The 20,337-nt window shown below is 47.3% G+C and overlaps 1 protein-coding gene across 1 annotated transcript in view; it reads right to left on the bottom strand.

Annotated features, from left to right (window-relative positions):
* Window positions 1-17,866, bottom strand: part of LOC146811733 (syntaxin-4-like) — a 390,796-nt gene extending 372,930 nt beyond the window's left edge. The window contains exon 1 of the mRNA XM_085618728.1: window positions 17,741-17,866. Within this exon, the coding sequence (XP_085474854.1) occupies window positions 17,741-17,770 (30 nt within the window). The 5' untranslated portion in view covers window positions 17,771-17,866. The remainder of the gene's footprint in view (window positions 1-17,740) is intronic.
* Between the last annotated feature and the right edge of the window lie 2,471 nt (window positions 17,867-20,337).

A 20,337-nucleotide genomic window follows, 5' to 3' on the forward strand; every position in this document is an offset into this window, starting at 1 on the left:
GGGTCTCATCCACGCGCGGGGGGGGGGTCTCATCCACGCGCGGGGGGGGGGGTCTCATCCACGCGCGGGGGGGGGGTCTCATCCACGCGCGGGGGGGGGGGTCTCATCCACGCGCGGGGGGGGGGGGTCTCATCCACGCGCGGGGGGGGGTCTCATCCACGCGCGGGGGGGGGGGTCTCATCCACGCGCGGGGGGGGGGTCTCATCCACGCGCGGGTGGGGGGTCTCATCCACGCGCGGGGGGGGGGGTCTCATCCACGCGCGGGGGGGGGGTCTCATCCACGCGCGGGGGGGGGGTCTCATCCACGCGCGGGGGGGGGGTCTCATCCACGCGCGGGGGGGGGGTCTCATCCACGCGCGGGGGGGGGGGTCTCATCCACGCGCGGGGGGGGGGGTCTCATCCACGCGCGGGGGGGGGGTCTCATCCACGCGCGGGGGGGGGGTCTCATCCACGCGCGGGGGGGGGGTCTCATCCACGCGCGGGGGGGGGGGTCTCATCCACGCGCGGGGGGGGGGTCTCATCCACGCGCGGGGGGGGGGGTCTCATCCACGCGCGGGGGGGGGGTCTCATCCACGCGCGGGGGGGGGGGTCTCATCCACGCGCGGGGGGGGGGTCTCATCCACGCGCGGGGGGGGGGTCTCATCCACGCGCGGGGGGGGGGGTCTCATCCACGCGCGGGGGGGGGGTCTCATCCACGCGCGGGGGGGGGGTCTCATCCACGCGCGGGGGGGGGGTCTCATCCACGCGCGGGGGGGGGGTCTCATCCACGCGCGGGGGGGGGGTCTCATCCACGCGCGGGGGGGGGGTCTCATCCACGCGCGGGGGGGGGGTCTCATCCACGCGCGGGGGGGGGGTCTCATCCACGCGCGGGGGGGGGGTCTCATCCACGCGCGGGGGGGGGGTCTCATCCACGCGCGGGGGGGGGGTCTCATCCACGCGCGGGGGGGGGTCTCATCCACGCGCGGGGGGGGGGTCTCATCCACGCGCGGGGGGGGGGTCTCATCCACGCGCGGGGGGGGGGTCTCATCCACGCGCGGGGGGGGGTCTCATCCACGCGCGGGGGGGGGGTCTCATCCACGCGCGGGGGGGGGGTCTCATCCACGCGCGGGGGGGGGGTCTCATCCACGCGCGGGGGGGGGGTCTCATCCACGCGCGGGGGGGGGGTCTCATCCACGCGCGGGGGGGGGGTCTCATCCACGCGCGGGGGGGGGGTCTCATCCACGCGCGGGGGGGGGGTCTCATCCACGCGCGGGGGGGGGTCTCATCCACGCGCGGGGGGGGGGTCTCATCCACGCGCGGGGGGGGGGTCTCATCCACGCGCGGGGGGGGGGTCTCATCCACGCGCGGGGGGGGGGTCTCATCCACGCGCGGGGGGGGGGTCTCATCCACGCGCGGGGGGGGGGTCTCATCCACGCGCGGGGGGGGGGTCTCATCCACGCGCGGGGGGGGGGTCTCATCCACGCGCGGGGGGGGGGTCTCATCCACGCGCGGGGGGGGGTCTCATCCACGCGCGGGGGGGGGGTCTCATCCACGCGCGGGGGGGGGGTCTCATCCACGCGCGGGGGGGGGGGTCTCATCCACGCGCGGGGGGGGGGTCTCATCCACGCGCGGGGGGGGGGTCTCATCCACGCGCGGGGGGGGGGTCTCATCCACGCGCGGGGGGGGGTCTCATCCACGCGCGGGGGGGGGGTCTCATCCACGCGCGGGGGGGGGTCTCATCCACGCGCGGGGGGGGGGTCTCATCCACGCGCGGGGGGGGGGTCTCATCCACGCGCGGGGGGGGGGTCTCATCCACGCGCGGGGGGGGGGGGTCTCATCCACGCGCGGGGGGGGGGGTCTCATCCACGCGCGGGGGGGGGTCTCATCCACGCGCGGGGGGGGGGGTCTCATCCACGCGCGGGGGGGGGGTCTCATCCACGCGCGGGGGGGGGGGTCTCATCCACGCGCGGGGGGGGGGTCTCATCCACGCGCGGGGGGGGGGTCTCATCCACGCGCGGGGGGGGGGTCTCATCCACCCGCGCGCGGGGGGGGGTCTCATCCACGCGCGGGGGGGGGGTCTCATCCACGCGCGGGGGGGGGGTCTCATCCACGCGCGGGGGGGGGGTCTCATCCACGCGCGGGGGGGGGGTCTCATCCACGCGCGGGGGGGGGTCTCATCCACGCGCGGGGGGGGGTCTCATCCACGCGCGGGGGGGGGGTCTCATCCACGCGCGGGGGGGGGGGGTCTCATCCACGCGCGGGGGGGGGGGTCTCATCCACGCGCGGGGGGGGGGGTCTCATCCACGCGCGGGGGGGGGGGGGGTCTCATCCACGCGCGGGGGGGGGGGGGGGTCTCATCCACGCGCGGGGGGGGGGGGGTCTCATCCACGCGCGCGGGGGGGGGGGGGTCTCATCCACGCGCGGGGATGAGTCAGTTTATGTGAGATTGAAACCTGCAGGTTGGTTCCAGGCAGTTGTATACCAATGCGAGCGCTTAAGAATAAAATAACACCGCTCTTTTCTACTCTGTGACTGTCAAATAACCAGTGATGCGATCAACACTTTGGCATAATACAGCGCCTCGCCATCTGTTTCGTAAGAACCAGCAATGCCTTCAGCAGAATTCAAGTACCGCGTCTGTGGCTCGAGTGAGGCTGAACTTCCTGGGTTTAACAAGCTGATAAGGAAGCAGTTTAACTAATCGCCACCGGGAGTAAGATTTTAACCACTTTGGCTGTCCTCAGTGGTTTGCAAGAGCCAGGATGTGTGGGAATCTACTTACTAAAACTGACAAAAAAGTTAACAGTGCGGCATGAAGCAACAGACCCTGAAAGGTGCCGAGGATCACAGTCTTTCACATTCGAGCTGACCTGTGGCAACAAAATGCGCAGCAACAATTACATTAAAACACCCTTCCTGCCCTCAGTAAGTGTGAAGAAGTTGATTCTGAGAAATCCCATATGCCAGCCCCATGCCTTCTGACTTGATTTTTTCTGTATGTGGAAACAGCACCCTTCCTGCCCTCAGTAAGTGTGAAGAAGTTGATTCTGAGAAATCCCATATGCCAGCCCCATGCCTTCTGACTTGATTTTTTCTGTATGTGGAAACAGCAATGTTTGAAATGCGATTCCTTGCGAATACGCCTCAATGTATGGAAAGCGCTTTGACATCGATGATGGCACAGTCTGAGCTAAATACAAGTTAATGGTAAATAAACATAGCTAGAGAGTTTAAGCTGTTTTAGCAGCCCGCGGTACTTAAAGTGAGGTAGAGAACTTATGCAGCGCTATCCTCGCCAGAGATATAGCGCTGACTAGTGACGCATGTTCAAAATATTCAGAGCACAACAAGGTGTTTAATCATGGTTAAGACTTTGGGGACACGCGTATAATAATACAATTTAAAATACCCAAATCGAACTGATGCCGTCATATAAACATTACTAGTTTTACCCAATAGCAGTAAATGCATACCTGGCGCAAAACATGCAATGTTAAACCAAATTATCACCATATGCCCCACGCACCTCTCGCGTTTAGTTAATATGTTAAGGAACAAAATGCATCCCACACATAAGACAACACCCCATAAAGCAAACAAAATGATAGCTATAAGCCCCCCCGCAATATTCAGAAAACATCAAGTGCCAAGCCCCACGCGCCTCAAGCGCATAACAACAATATTTTAAGTAATACAAAAATGCTTCCCACACCCAAGACAACAACGTATAGTAACAAGATAGCTTTGAGCACAATGTTGCTAGTAACCAAATGCAGCCCACACACAAGACACCATGCATCAAGCGTCTACTACAAAGATAGCGTATAATGAAAACAAGCATTGCCATAGCCAATAGGTCTCGCCTCTCGGACCTTTCAAGTGTTTAACCCCTTCAGTGCCACGCCCTTTCCCCCTCCTGTGCCGGGCGTTGCACTAGTGGGTGGGGTTCATGATGAGATAGTCTCGTCATGGGCACTGAAGAGGTTAACCATGCAACAGTTGATGTTGTTGCACCACGAATAGTGTGCGGCATAACTAAATACTTATAAGGTCCCAAAAGCGAGACCTATTGGCTATGCCAATGCTTGTTCTATAAAGAGCGAGATATCAGGATTTAAGCACTTTGAGGGAAGGTTGATAATATGACCATGTATTTCAAGAAGTAAACAAACCTCTGGTGTTTGTTGAAAGGATATTTTAAGTCACCAAGAAGTACCATGATGTAATGAAGGCACTCTGCTTTCGGAATTGCTTCTCTGTATAGTCACAGAGCTCCTCAGTGATTTACAATATTATAACTTAGGCTCCCAGTTTTCCGTTCAATGATTTTTACAGATGATTACAGAGAGAAAACAAAGTTTCATATCTGTATTTATTTTTAAAAGCAGAAAAATACAGAAAATTGTGCTTCTTGTAGGTGACTCTCCATCCTGTTTTTCGTGATTTCTAGAACAACAGCTGAGCAGCTAGGCAGCATGGGAAGTTATAAATACGTTGAGATTGCCCCTAATGCAGGTGTATGGTAACATATTTGTATTACAATATTCATATTTACCTGTAGGTGTAGTGTTTTGCTATATTCGGCTGCTTAATTTGCTAAAATGCAACTGCCAGCAAAGTATGTGTATGTTTATAAGTAAAATAAATGACTAAATATACAAGTTTATGACTCCATATATTCACAAAATAAATAATAAATAGCAATAAGGTGGTCTAAAAATAAATATGGAAAAATACAGATGGAAATGTTAACAAAATAAATACCATAAACCCGGGAGCCCTAATTATAACTTACGGCAGTGGGATACATTATTTCACAGACAACGGTTAAATATGAAAAATATTTTACATGTCCCTGTAAATTCAGTTTTATCATCCTAAATAAACTGCTCGCTGCGTCTATGTGTGACAGGATTATCTAAATTATTTAGCAAGATAGGCAAATTATGCAGTATTGCTAAACTCATTTACTTTAATTTGATCCATTTGAGCAAGAAAATGTTGATGCTTAAATCTGCAGACTATGCGAAAAGCAAGTTAAATCCATAATTATCAAATAAATGCTGCAGCCACAAAACCACATAATTCCAGTGGCCCTGACCAAAGTCCATAGTTTATTTACAACCTATTCAAAAGTGTAAACACAACTTTAACATTGCAATTAATGCCCACTCTTAGCAACACATTGATAAGAACAGCTCCAACAGATTTCTCTTCTACAGACAAAACAGTGCAAAGGTTCTTTTTTCTAGCATTCTATAGTCTTGCCTACATAATTACGAATTTTTCTTTCGCCTCAGACAGCCAATTAATGTAGTCCAATATTTCACATACTATTTTCCCCAAAAAACTTTCCTGTTGGGGAATAAACATTTTCCAAGCGAACTACCACATAATAAATATTTAATATAAGAAAAATAACTGGTTACATGTAATAAGGTTGCATATTGCTAGCTCATGGCGCTATTGAAATTTAGTAACCATTTAAGCTTCAGTTTTGTGGTTTATGTCGTCACCAGAAGCCTTAAAATTGTTTGCAGGGAATAATTCCAACATTTGCAGTTCTGTAGCTTGGAATGTGGGTAACTATCAAGGGGAAACTAATACTGTACCAGTGGAGAAAAGAAACTGTGGGATAGGTATGTCTCCAGATAGTATTATTTCCCAGCAATATGGCACATCGAGGAATGTGGTTCTTAGAAGACAACTATAGAAGGCTAAGAAAAACTTCAGTTTTTGCTAGATACTCACATTTAAGCGATGCTTTTAACAGAATTTTGCAAGAGCATAAACTACTCCTGGAAGTCATCCTGAATGATCTTTTTTTACTTGCTTTGAAATCGCTACACCCGGGTTTGGCTGGCAGTTATAACAAGGAAAGGCAACCTACCTAAAATATTCTTGTCTCAAAAGGCCCGATACAGAGTTACAATGCTTTCAAAAATAAAGGGCACCAAACACAATGCACTGGTCGATGCTGTTGAAATAGTGTTGATGTGGTAATCTCCAAGGCCATTACAAAAGCAGGTCTAATGTTTGATGTGAGAAGTTGGCCTGGTATATGATGCTCACTAGTTAAAGTGATCACCTTGTACCATGCCAAGCAACCCTTATGGTGTGGTTGTAAGTCAACCTTTTCGGACTAGCTGCCCTAGTGGTAGCGTAGGCTAAGCAGTCTTTGAGGCTAAACTCGTGAAGCGTGTTAAGCCAGCTGTTTTACCAAATGCAACCCCCTTTTATACCAATGAAAGGACACCACACAGATATATATTCAAAATATATATGTATTTATTTCTCAAAGTAACCCCTAGTCTCTTTATGAGCACAGGAGCACAAATCGTCGAACAAGATTACAGTAGAATACACAGAAGTTGCACTTTATATGGATAGGCCCTGGTGGCCGCTCGAACCATATACTAAAATAGTGGTATAAGTACCACGAACAGAAAAGGGAAAAGGCCTAGGGCCTCTAGAATCGCTGGGCCTACAAGGAGCTAACTTCAGTTAGTGACCAGGAGGTCCACGGGTGGCATGTGCAGAGCAAATAGTCACACGCGTGCTCCCATAGGTTTCAATGGGTGCGTACAAAGTACAAAGTAACTGCAAAGAGGATCTTCCGGATGGACTAGGAACTCAAGATTTGGAACACAGGCACTAGAGATGTAATACTACACTTGGGCACAGGTGTGCCAGCTTTACCTCACCCACAGGAAGCGGGTGCATAGGCCTCGAAGTGCGTCGGGTTTCTTCTATCTGTTCCGTGGAGCTTGAAGACAAAGATGCTGCAGGCGGTCGGTCCGGGAGAGATGCAGTGTACCAAGAGTGGATCGGAGATGTTGAAGACCTGTAAGCAGAGGGGACAGTGTTCACAATCACTAGCCAGTGACCAGCGTGGCACCAGGTGGGTACCAGGCAATGTCGGGTGCAAACAGGAAGAAAGGTGTAGCTTGTCTCTGCAGCCACGTGGTCCATGGAGGTCGACGACGTCCAGGAGTCGGTTCACGAGCTGTCCCACGCAGGCTCTCGCTGTCGGCGGTGTCGGCGACTTGATCGAAGCAAACAAGCCTTGGCAAAAGCAATTGTTGTAGGAGATGAAATAAGCGGATGGTTCTGACCAGCAAGGTCAGAAGGACTGCTCCTTTGGAGGGGAGCAAGGGCCAGTCTGGAGCAACCAGACCAGCGGTGTATTTCGTGAAGTTAGTCGCCAAGATGGCTACTAGCCAGCGGGCCAGCAACCGGTTAGGCGCGTCGAGTGGCAAAATGCAGAAGGGCCCCACGCAGATCGTGGAGATGCTGGAGGGCTCACCTTTGGTGCAGATGCTGCTCGAGGGTTGGGCTTCTCAGATCCCAAAGCACAACTTGGAGGGAGCCTCGGTTGTTGCACTTGTCAGCTTGTCGTGGTCGTTTCAAGATGGCTGGCTCCACGTGTCTCGGTGCCTCCACGGGTCTCCTCTTTTCAGGGACTGTGGATCGGGCGGTGAGAGGTCTGGAGGTCCAGGTCTGGTCAGTCTCTGGGCTCGGGCTCCGGCGGGAGGCGGCGGCAAAGCAGACGTTGATTCGCTGGATGGTGCTTGCGTTACCAAGGTGGTCACTCCCTGACCACAGGGGAGATTTCCTTCAGTCTTCTGTGCAGCAGAATGTCGAAGTTCCCGTCTTCTTCTTAGTTTCAAGTTGATTCCAGGATGTCTGAAGTCTTAGGACACAGCTCCAACCTTTAAGCGGATTCTAGGGGCCGGACTACCTGCTAGGTCCCTCCCTATGGGTGGGACCAGGAAGGGGGGGTGGTTACACCCCCAATCCTTTGTCCAGCTCGCCCCAGGCCCGGGACTGGTGTGCCCCAGGCCCGGGACTGGTGTGCCCCAGGCCCGGTTTGAACTGGTATATGCACCGAGGCTCCTTGTGAGCCACAGGCATGTCTGGTTTCTTTCAAGCCCTACCTGACCAATACACAAAATCCTGTCTGGGGTGGTGCATGCACCTCCCCTGGCAGGAAACCCTTTGTCCACACCTCCCAAGCTGGAAGGACTCCCAGCAGCAGGAGGGCAGACTTGTGTCTGTGGTGGCAGCATCCATTTTGTGGAGCTGAGGCTATGTCTGATTTTACCCGGGTTTCAGGTACTGTACATGTCGTGTCCCTCTAGAAGGGTGGAATGCTAACCCCGTCGCCAGAATTGGCGAGGGGTTAGTATTCCAATTCGTATGACACCTTACTCGACATGTTTTGATAAAGCCAAACCAAAGATAGCATTTAACCGCGAGGTTCATAATGCACTTAAGAGTATATGGTATGACGATATCTGGAAACAGTAGAAGGAAGTTGTTCCGACCACTGCAGACAGGCTCAGCTCATGCCAGAGCACCATCTCACATGGAACCAAGCACTCTGCCTTCAGGATTGTTAAGGCCTGCCATAGGAGTGACTTATAGGTTACCAGGTGTCCCATTTAAGGTTAGGTATAGGTATACTACACCTAAGTAAGAGGTGATTACACCAACTTACCCCAGCTGAGTGATCAGCCAGTTGTGCCAAATTGTTAGGCCAAGCCTGGGGTGGCATAATACATGCTGCAGCCCCTGGCAGGCCTTGGGTACACCAATGCCCTGGGTACCTAGTGTACACTGGTACAGGGGCTGACAGGGTGATCCACTTCCAATTGGTTATGCACCTAGGGTGCATAGTTTTAATTTAGTAGAGAGAACAGCAGGCTGGGGGTCTGATTGGCAGGCCCACAGCCTCAATATGTCAAAAACCAGTGAAGCAAAAAGCAAAAATTTGGGGTGACCATAGGATAGCAGACCCTACTCTCCTACATTTGATAAACAAGATTTCGACATCATTCACATAGAAAGAACAGAGATTTTGTATAACCGTAGGGTGCAGTATAAGTTGTGGAAAACAACCCGGGTTGTTCCATATATAGGCAGAGCGCATTCACAACAAGATGCACCTATAATCCACTAATGACATAAAACAGCTCTTAAATATATGTTGCACTGCTTAATTTTTGCATACAAACAAAATACTATCTATATATGTGCTGTAAGCAAATACCAAACCAAAATATATTTTTAGCTTATAAACAAAAAATACGATCCATTTATACCAGACGAAAAAACGCCTGATAGCATGAAATTTAGTGTTGCCAGTGGATTATTAATTTGTTTGAACACCTTCCACCTGAATTGGTTTACATAACAGAGTTCCTTAAATTGGACATTATTAAGAGTGGCAATGCAATTCCAATTCGAGCCAGAGCTTCTGCTAAAATTGTAACTACAACTGTTGGATGAATATCACACCGTCAGAATTTTACTCACGCCCATTTTACCAGAAAAAACCTGGAGTATTGCCATTGGAAGAAAGGGTCCAGAATGAGAGAAAACAAAAACTGAAATTGGTGCACAAATACCGATTCTTGAAGCAGATCCAAAACATGAGAATGTAATTTTGAATACTGTGGTAGAGCTGTTCCAAAAATGACCACACTACTTGTCCCAAGGCTCTCGTGATGAAGCCCTTTGTTTCACAAAACTAAAATATGGCGTCATGACTACTGTTGAAATAGTAAGAGAATTAGCAAGGTACTGAAACATAAAAGCACTGTATTATAGTCATATTCGGTGCTTTGATGAACACTTCCATTTAATAGAAGAAAAATCCAAATCTAACTGCTACTAGGAGGGAAAGAGACTTGGGAGAAACAATTTCTAAACCATGCGTGCAGAGTGTTTAAGAATAAGGAAAAATCTTTGTGAGCAGGGGTGTGAAATCTACACAGGTTCACAGACAACTTTTTCCCTCAAGCAAACAACTTTTGGCGAGTACAATCCTTCCCTGATTACTCACATTGAAATGGAAGGAATTCTATTTGCATTTCATCTATACAAAAGTCATTGCAAATTTATGTTAATACCTACAAAGTTACAGCACTGTGGTTGTTGCACACATTTGCGTTGCATTTCATTGATAACCTTGCTTACCATTTGCCTTGGCAACATTTTTTAATTAAAGAAGAAAAAAACTACAAGCACTGGTCTACAGGACTCGCATATGCAAGTTACTCAGCAAGCAAAAATTGCTTTTAGAATCATCTGCTGATTTTGCATGCAGAGTGAGATATATCTTCAGTGAGTGAAATAGCTTTAAATACGCAAATCAAGGCTAACGGGGCACACAGTTGCTTAAAATAAAAACACTCTCGTGGACATTTGGGTGTTGGGATCGAGAAAGGTGCTGGAGCGGGTAGTAAAAAAATGTGTATACCCCCCCATTCTGCATGTTCATATTAATCTGAATAATCAACTAATTGTAATATTATTAATTTGTTTGAAGTGAAAACTCACCAATTATATTAACAAAAGAATTACACGTGGGATTTGCATTGCTAAACTAATTGTATACTAATATATGTACGCATACTAATGGTAGAAACTTAGAATATTGCATGATATATGTTGCTTTTGTGATGTAATTGTAAGTTGCACCAGACGACATCACTGGGTGAATATAAACTCATTGAATGTTGCTATTATGCTAAATAATTACTTACACATAGGGAAATTAGTGAGGGTGTAACATTTTATTAGCCATTTCAATGTTTTAATTACGTTTTTGTGTTTGTTTTGCTTAAGTTGACCATTTGGGCCTTCGTAAAGATGGCTGACAGACGCACGACGTGACTGCTACTGTCCCACGAGGTTTTGGGTGAAGTTCGCCTGCGCCACCGCCAGCAACAATGGCCTCGTCGTGACCCCAGGAGAGATCTACCCACTAAGGTCATACTGGGAGAGTTGCCAGGACCTCAAACAATGAACTGTCTTTAAAACCGGAACCAGCAAGTGCGATGACTTAATCTTACAGACTATGTGAGAACTTTACCGAATGACCCCAAACCCACCAATCAGGACCTTCTAAAACTGATTTTTGTTACACTTTGACGTTAGTTTCATTATAAAAGTAGGTAGACAAAGCGAATTAGGGAGTCCTTCTTTTGAGCGATCTTTCATTTTCCTGACGTTATACTGACGGAGAGGACGGTGACACTGCTGGACAGCTGTTATCCTGAATCTTTGAGAGACTGAATTGCGGCCTGACTTTGATGAATTTAAAGATTTTTCCACTACTCGACTGACTTAGAGGACGACTAATAGCCAGATTAGGTAAATATGATGTTCTGCGGTTTGGACGATGATTTTCTAAAAAATTTGCAATTTAATTAGATAAACGATGTTTTGATTAATTGACAAACGTGTTGTGTCGATCATTTGAAGAAATTAGATTAAGAGAAGAGTATAAATAAATGAATCGAATAACCAAACTATAAAAACAACTAACTGATTCATCGCCAAATGAGGGGAATATCACGAGGTTTAAAGTTAATAAAAGTATTCAATGCACATTAGCGTTTAGGTGAAAAGATATTTCTTTCATGTCAGCGTTTGGAAACTTATCCCTCTAGGTAAACAGATCAATGAAGTGTGAGTGTTGGTGTTATGGGCCACACCAATGAATGTATTTGAGTGAATGTGTTATTGCGATATTTGGTCTGTGACGAAGGGGGAATTTGACATTCCACACTGCAACAAAGGTTCCCTACATTGTTCTAGACCACTTAATTTATGGCCATGATTTCCCCTTCAAAGCTGGAGTCCTTTTTTAGCCCCACCTTAGCACGCACAACACGAGGAAAGGCCTTTCCATGATATGGAGTGATATCCAAAACTGGGCTCTGTAGTCCAGAAAGCACAACATGTGCACCTTTTTTGGGTGAGTCACTACTGTCATCTTACCGGGCTTTAGAGGTCTGACAGTGGTGGCAACAAAATGATTTTAGAGGCTGGATTTCCCCAGTTGCCCTCATAGATCAGATAGAAGTGGTTGGGGATATATTTAAGGAAGGAAAGAGGGTCCATCTGAAGCTAGGAAGTTTCACACTGCCCCTACCTGGACCATTGTTCTAAAGGAGAGGCTAACACCCATAGATTAAAAGGTTGTGTGTGCTCTTTTTTAGTGGCTCCTGAAAGGAGACTCCCAGCACTGCCCTACCTCCCTAGTCATACTTGTAACAAAAACCACGGCTGGACCAGTCTGAATTGAAATCACTAAAATGCGGTACTGGTCATAGAGCTGAACTTTTAAAACATAAAATACGACAACTTGAGCATAAAGATGGGAAACTTCAGTCAGCATGCCAAGATTTTGGGCCTGTGGTGCTGACCACCAATTCCTCTTGCTTGGTGTGGGACCAGTTTCTTAAGGAAGATTAGATTTGCCTGTCAGGAGGAACTGTCTGCACCATTCTTCGAGGAGGAGAGCTGACTCAATGCTCAAGAGAGGCACCGGAGGGGCCTCTGCTCAAATAAATGCTGGTCAGAAAACGCAGAGGCAGCGAGGAGCTCACACAAAGCGATGGCACTACTATCACACAGGGTGCGAACCTGCATCAAGATACAGTGATTGAAGTACAAAAGTTCAGACGTATCGCCACTTCAAAGGAAGCAATGACACCCGTGACTGAAGGATTTGCAGTATTTGACATGAGGTGAATTCTATTCCATGTAATTACCAAAGCGCTAGCAAAGCCACATCCACCAGATGCGGTCAGACTCCCAAAAAACTTCACATACCAAGAGAAGATCAAAGTTGTCAGAGGAATGTTTCCACTCAGAGTGGGCACCTGCTTGCTTGGGAGGGGTGTTTTCTGACTGGACATGAGGACGGTCCTAGCAGCAAGATCACCACAACTCCAAGCTCTGCAACCAATAGCACACTTCTGACTGACTGGGTCTGTCATGCCTTACCGGAAATTGCTGGTGCGCAGGCATAAAGCATGACCTCAGTCAGCCGTGCAAAGGACAAGACCACAGCACCCTCACTTAGCGGTCTTTGCCACACAAATAACACCAGAGAAATTCTGCATCCACTGACAGTAGCACCCACGGACATTGCCTTTGAAGGAATTTTCACAAAGTCTGCAAACGGGACATAAAGGGTATTGTGATAATGCTCAAGTAAGGAAGGAAGCATTCTTGTGAGAATAGGACCTGAAAATCTATTCAGCTGTAGCTAAGAGTGCTTAGAACGACAAAAGCTATCCTGACCAAGGCTCAATGAGATTCCCCTCGTAAGTGCAAGGACCAAATCACCTTACCAGTAAAGACCATCATATCAGTATACAAAGAGTACCACTCTCATTAGTGCCCCTTAACCGCTGCCCTTTGTTAAATTGTGTACAGTGGCACTCATTGTGTATACGAGAATGAAATTATTTACTTTTAAAACCAAAGTACCGCCTGGATAGTCATTTATTTATTCACTGGGTGTTTGTTGAGCTTTCACTCAACACTACCTCCTTGACCAAGCCTTGAACTGCTCAAATTCACTAACATGAGAGTAACATGCTAAAGGGGTGCACTTGGTGATCCATTTTGGGTCCAATAGTAGGGGTAAGACCTGGGACAACAATGGCAAATTGCTCTGAATCATACTTTCTGAGACACTTATTCCTGGATTGCCCTTGGACTCTGGAGAGAAATGTTTCCCCAGTAGGTCTACATGTCTTATTCTTCAGTAGGCTAAAAAGAGAAGTGAAATAGGGCTGATCCAAGCCTTTTCTTACTATAAGCCTTACAAAAAGTTCAAAGAAGTGTAAAATATGGGACAACCATTTTAAATCCACAAATATTTACAGAACTTATAAGGAAACGTACTTACTTCACCATCTTTGCAGTATGCAACTGTACCTATGACCAATTGCATTGCAGAAGTCACGCGACTACTCGGTGGCCATTGCATTAGAAAGACTGCACAGATAAGCATCAAATTTGAAGCCACAGATAGCACGGGAATATTATAATGGTCACACTAAAGCTATCTAAATTAGGAATAAAGTTTAAAAATCTTCCCTCGTGTCAACCTTTGGTTACCTTAACTTACAAATAGTTAATTCGTCCTGGATTAGTTAAGTATACAAGAGATAGAGGAGGGGGTCTCTAAACAAAGGTAGCTCCTATTACAGTAAAGTTTGATGAAAATCATCCAGAGCTAATAATATTGGTAGGGTTATTATAGTGAGCACATCAGACAAGATCACATTAGTGGGCAGCATGAGCGCTAGTAGTGATCCCCTCAGTGCATTAGACATTTGTCAATTTCAAATGGATCTACATTGGTAATATATAAAAGCCACTGCTGCAATGCCCTGGCACTAAGGTAATAGTAATAAGTGTCCACATCACCACTTGATTTATGACTCAAATATCAGCTTCAAACATATTTTGGAAATTCAGCCATTTTTCCTCTAAACATCAACTTACAAGTTCTCAAAATACATAGATTTGTGTATCGAATAACACACTCAATTTTGGTATACATCTATTAATTACACCACGAAAAAGTTGCCAAGTTAGTAGGCTAGAACCACGCATAAGAAAGCTATTTACAGGTAGCTGGAGAGCTACCAGTAGCTCAGGAGCTACTCCTTAAAGAGGAAAGAAACAGGAAATAATTTAGTGGCTCATTCATATACTTTATTTGATCGTCATAAACAAACAACAGATTTACATCAGTGGGCATTCCATTGTACCAAAATACATACATCAAGGTTAAAAGGTAATTCATGAATAGTTAGAAGATAAATCGGTAATAAATGATTAATAAGATCAAAATCCCGTTAATATACAAACAATCAATAAAACATCAGAGAATTTTGATATTGGAGGGCTGATTTTAAAAATCAAAGATTTAGGGGCTCAAAACAGGAAGCTCTTAGTTCGACAGAGTTCTTTGTTTTGCAATTGTGCAATAATGGAGTCACCTAAAGAATTGACATGACAGAACTCAAGATCTCCAGGTCTGGTTGCGGCTGAACATCATTTTATCGCAGCAGGCAGCCAAAGTCATTTGTAAGCACTTTCTTCCCTTTCTGCTGGTGAAAAGTAAATATACTAAAATATGCTTAATTAAATTAGCTTTTGTCTGGCACTGTCAAATTTGGCTCTTTTACTTGCTCGCTTTACGGTCTAGAAATGTATCTATGTAATTCCGAATTGCTTGAAATACAATAATACATGCACTTCGCACCTACTGCTGTTTTTATTTCAGTACTCATGCATCTTGCGCCTTCAACATGATGGTATACATTGTGAATTAAAAGAGAGCCCCTGCTGCGAGAAGCTTTTCAAACACTGCTTAATTGCTCAACCATCTATTGGCTAGAGGTGTAAACAACAGCATTTAGTAAACCAGAACCCCGAATGCCATATATAAAAAACAAATAAAATCATTGCACTCAACCCTTATCCTACACAATAAACCGACTCTCAAACAACCCAAGACTTTGTCCTTATAGCAATTTCATTTGAGGTAAGGATTACCTCCTCCCTATAACTTTTTGTCTTTGTGTATGCACGGCCCATCCACTCAAAACCTAACAACGCTAACCAGTGGTGTTCTTGTGCCTACATCACTACCCTGTAAAGGAGAGATACTTAGCAATAATCATTCATATTGCTGTGGCTACTTTACCACTGCAAAGGAGGAGTCACATTGAACTCCACCGCTATTGACACCTCCATTTGCTTGCATAACCCTCTCACCAGCCCAGGTCAACCACCTGTCCTAGCTCTAGTTTGCTAGAGATCACGAGTTGTGCATTATTTTCGTAACTTTAACCGTTGTGAAGGTAGGACTACATGATAGCATGAAACGAGTTTTCACACCCGACACCAGATATATTAAGAACTCTTTCTCAAATAGGAGAGACTCAAACAACTATCTCCCTAATGTACACAGTATCTCTGCTTATAGGTTTGGGTCTCAAAGGGGGCATTTTAGTGCTACATAAATAGCAAAGAATTGCAATCCACTGCTTCACCAGCATAAATGACACTAAACACAGAAGCCCATGGTCATACTCGGCCTTCTTTTCTAACCATATGCAGGGGTTATGCTTTTACCCAAGCCACTGTCATGAAGTAGTATCTAAGGGGTGGAGGGCAGGAATGAATGAGGGATCCGGTTGGATCCCAGATCAGGCAACTATTAATGAGCTGGATAGGTGAGCTGTCTGGTCCCACTGAAATATGGTGAATGTGTCACAGCATAATATGCCAACATTGGCCACAATTCAGCTGTGCCCACACATTGCCTGCTATTTGCAGCAGCAATGTGTAGGTGGTGAGGAGTCTCTCTTATTTTAGATTTCAGTTAGGACCAAAACAAAGGCCGAATTTCAAAAGCCATCATCCCTTCTTTTATTTGAGTATAATCCTGGTTGGGGGCTATCTGGAATGCAACACCTAGATACAAGTACAATGAAGGGGAAACAGTCGCACAGCTTATTACTTCACAAGTACTTAAGAGAAACTACGATTTGGAGGCAAATATATGATTTTGTTCACTCCCTGTATACAAGAGATATGTATGCACTGTAAGAATGTCAGATGTATTGGTCTGTCTAAGTATATAAACAAATAATTTAAATAGTAATTACTATTTCTTTATTTGTTTTCAAGGGTTACTTATTCCAATGTAGTGTTTCGGAGTGCTTTACATCACACACAATACACATTTACAGTAAATAATACAAGAGTGTAAATGAAAGTACAGGATGTTACATAAGATAATGAGGGTTTCAAGGTGTAGGAGTCACACAACGTCTTTACTGGTAGAGGTTGCATGTTAAGAGTGCATGGCCGGGAGAAAAACAAATTAAGGATTTTAGATTTAAAGCAGTGCTTGAGGTTGTCTGTACTAATAAGAGGTTATTACTACACAAATAAACCATTTTAGTAGCATTATAAGAACAACAAAATGAGAAAACACAATAAGGTTATAAACCCATGCCTTGCGCTTTTTGCATGCATGGTCTCGATGCTGGTTCTTGGCTTACTGTGTTCTATTAAAAGGATTTCAATTTATGAACTGCAAGTAATAAAATGATCTTTGAGTCAAAATCAGTAACCCACTTACCTAGCTACATAAAATAAAAGTTTGTCAAATGCATGTTACATTATATACTTCACAGGAGACACATTAACTCTCTATTCTACACTATGGGTCAAAACTGTGACTATACAAAACAGATCCCTCCTGCAAGCGTATTAACCACCGGAGTTAACGCAAAGGTTTATACAGGTGTGCTAACGGCAAAATATATTTTAAAATGCAGCCTTTACAATCAATTAAGCCAGAACAAACTTACTGTCTGTCACGTTTTTCATGACTCCGTCCCCTTTTTTTGACACGCCTTGACCCCTAATTTACTGTTTCCCAGAGTTTGGTTTAACAATTCCAGCACTTCATATGGGACATCTCAGCCAGACCTGGTACTTTCGTCACAAACTTCACTCTGATGCTCAGTGTTCAGAATAGAGGCTCAAAATACAAGAATGGAATGTGATATGCCAAAACGCCATAACTGACAGGGTCACACGACATGGACAAATACCTACACTCCTCTCTTTGCAGGGACCACACCCCCGCTCTGCACACATGCAAACATTTAGGAAACTTTAGACTTTACGACATGAAGGTGATTTCTATCGCCCGTTGCCTTGCGTTATAACCAAGTTGAAAACTTTACTCAAGAAAGAAAAGTTAACTATACTCCTCCTCACCACTGACTTTCAGGTGCTGTCCCTGCCCCTCATTTCAAAGGCCACCTCCCTTAAATGCCGACGTCCCTGTACTTACTTTATCCTGCTCTCCTTTGGAAACTGACCATGGTTTTAACACCGAACAACTTTCCCACAAACTTACCTTCCGCAGCTCGCTGGTACGGTCCCTCATTTTGCAGCTACCCCAGGTCAAGCGGATCCGTAGCTAACAGTGCCTGGCCTGCCCATGGGAAGCAATTCCGCCCGAGTGAAACACGCATGCGCATCGAAGGCAATGACTGCTTTTTCATGGCGTCCATCTTCAAACGGTATTATTTCCAGCGCAGCCAACGTTTTCGTCACTACAAAAGCCCAATCGACCGACATAAAAAAGAGACAAGCACGCCTACTCCCAGTCTGTTTGTGCCCATCCTCGCGGGTGCGCACGCGTGTCATCATAGGCATGCGTACTATGTACATTGTCACGGAACAGGTATTTCTAAGCTCCTCGGTGTTCTGCCGTTTTAGTGGGTATAAGTAGTTCATACATGCCAATAGACCCGATTCAGGCGGGAGACTACCTATTGTTCAAGCCAAAAACGGCTTTATTTCAGCTGTCTCCCGCCTGAAATTGCATTTTCTACAATAGAGATCAATGGGTAATTTTCATTCCCCCGATTCTTTACTTTAAATCTCCCACGTCCCTGTTCTAAAATGTTGACATGTATGGTAGTTTACAATTTGTTATTGCAGATGTATTTTGAAGCTCGCTGTGGCCGCAATTCCAGTCCCATTCTTCCCTGAATACTTACCTAAAATGATCCACGTTAGTCTGGCGATGGAGCACTAAAACAGACCCTCCAGGTCTTCGCAGTTAGCAAAAAAAATGACCAAATATGCACATTTGTAAAAAGGGCGCGCTTTTTAGGTCTCACTAGCGTACGGCTGCACGCATGCGCAGTCTCGCTGGCGAGATTTAGTGTTGACAGGGTATTTTCAGTAAGGGGCATTAAGCTCCGCCCCTCTTTCCCATTGGCCGGCGTCACCGTAAACGGCGGCCAGCCATTGGGAAAGAGGTGCCGGTGACGTTTTCGCTTGGCTTTTCGAGCCGTCCCATTTGGACGGCCTCGCCTGCCTTCCTTCTGCTGCAAAAGGTTTTTATCTTTATGGGGCCAAACACATGGCCCCATAAAGAAAAGAAACCTTTTAGCAGACGAGGCCACGGCAGAAAAAGCCAAACGGAAACGTCATGGCGAGCGCTTGTCTTGAATTACTTTTCATATGCTTGGTTATTTTTGGGGTTCTACTTTTTAACGTACTCCTTCGTCCTTGCTTGCCATGCGTCTGTTTTGCCCAGTCATGGTTTGTCGTAAGTCAGCTCGGTGGGTCGAGATCTTGAATGCAGCGAGCGTACTTGCCACACGCGGCACTTCCACAGGACTTTTTCACACTTAAGTCTGGGAAGAGGCCAGTGCCAGGAAGGCCTGCCCGGTGTCCTCTGGGCGGAGAGCATTTGCCCGTGCAAAATGTTTGCCAAAGGAGTTGAGGCCTTTTTTAATTTATTTTTATGTAACAAAAATATGCCGGTGCTTCTATTGAAAGATACCGCCGTGCTCTTGCGGTTAGTGCCTCGAGGCACCCTCGTGTGCTCCTAAGAGCATTTTAGGACACGGGTTGCGTAAGGCGGGCCAGGTGGAAGCCGCGGCTCATTCCGAATCCACGGGCCCCTCTTAAAATAGTGTGTTGTGCGCCATCGCCATGTAAACAGCAGTCCGCAGATTCCACACGCTGCGTCGGCTCCATGCCACACCGTCCTGCGCGCAGCACTTGCCCTGGGGCACGCAGAGAGACAACCCCCTGTCGCCCGAATGGTACATAGATTTATTGTTTGATTAGGAGCTCCTGGGTGTATTCGTCCAAGGTTGCGCAGGAAGTGGTTTCCCTCCTGTCGCCCTCGAAGGCTTAATTCCTTTTACACAGAATGTTACCCACGCGCGTCTGATTACTCCCCGGCCTTATATGGGTGCAGGTTGTGTTTTTCACTGGAAGGCTCTTGAGTTGGTCCTAAAAATAAATCTGAAGTGGCCGGCCTTTTGGATCATTGCTTGCAAAGATGAACGCTGCTGCGGCGGCGCCGAGGCAACCATGCAGGCGGCTCTCTCATGTTGTATTGCACTGAGCACGAGGAGGGCCTCTCTTTCTGCCATGCTCCACCCTATTTTTGTGACGCCATCACGCCCATTTCACGAGTGAGCCGACCCGTCAAATAATATTGATGTGAGGCGAAATCCATGGTTGCCAGCTAACCCCGTGACGTCATCAGGGCCGGACTGGCCGTAGCGGGCACCGGGCAATCCCCCGGTGCGCTGCACCGGTGGGGGCCGGTTTTGGGCCCCTGGGGGCCGTTTTTGTTACAGGGCCGTTTTTGCAGCCCTGTAACAAAATCAGCCAAAAACTGGCCCTGGCAAAGAGCTCGGCGGCTCCCCAAGCCCCTGGGGGGCCCGCCGAGCACTTTGCCAGGGCCGGTTTTGGTTCCCAGTCCGGCCCTGGACGTCATCAGCACCTTTAAACAGTAAAGTGTATTTTTTTTAGCGGCGTTCGGGATCGTGTAGTTTTACATTTGCAATCACAAGTAAGAGCTTATGAGGGTGAGTGTGGTGCTGCTGTTGTTGGCTGAAAGACTAGATGAATGAAACTTTTGTTATTTCCTTTATGGGGATTACTCAGAATGCCTAAAAATTGCAAGTAATTACAGGTTAT

This window comes from Triturus cristatus, chromosome 7 (genome assembly GCF_964204655.1).
Source record: "Triturus cristatus chromosome 7, aTriCri1.1, whole genome shotgun sequence".
NCBI classification, from domain to species: Eukaryota; Metazoa; Chordata; class Amphibia; order Caudata; family Salamandridae; genus Triturus; species Triturus cristatus.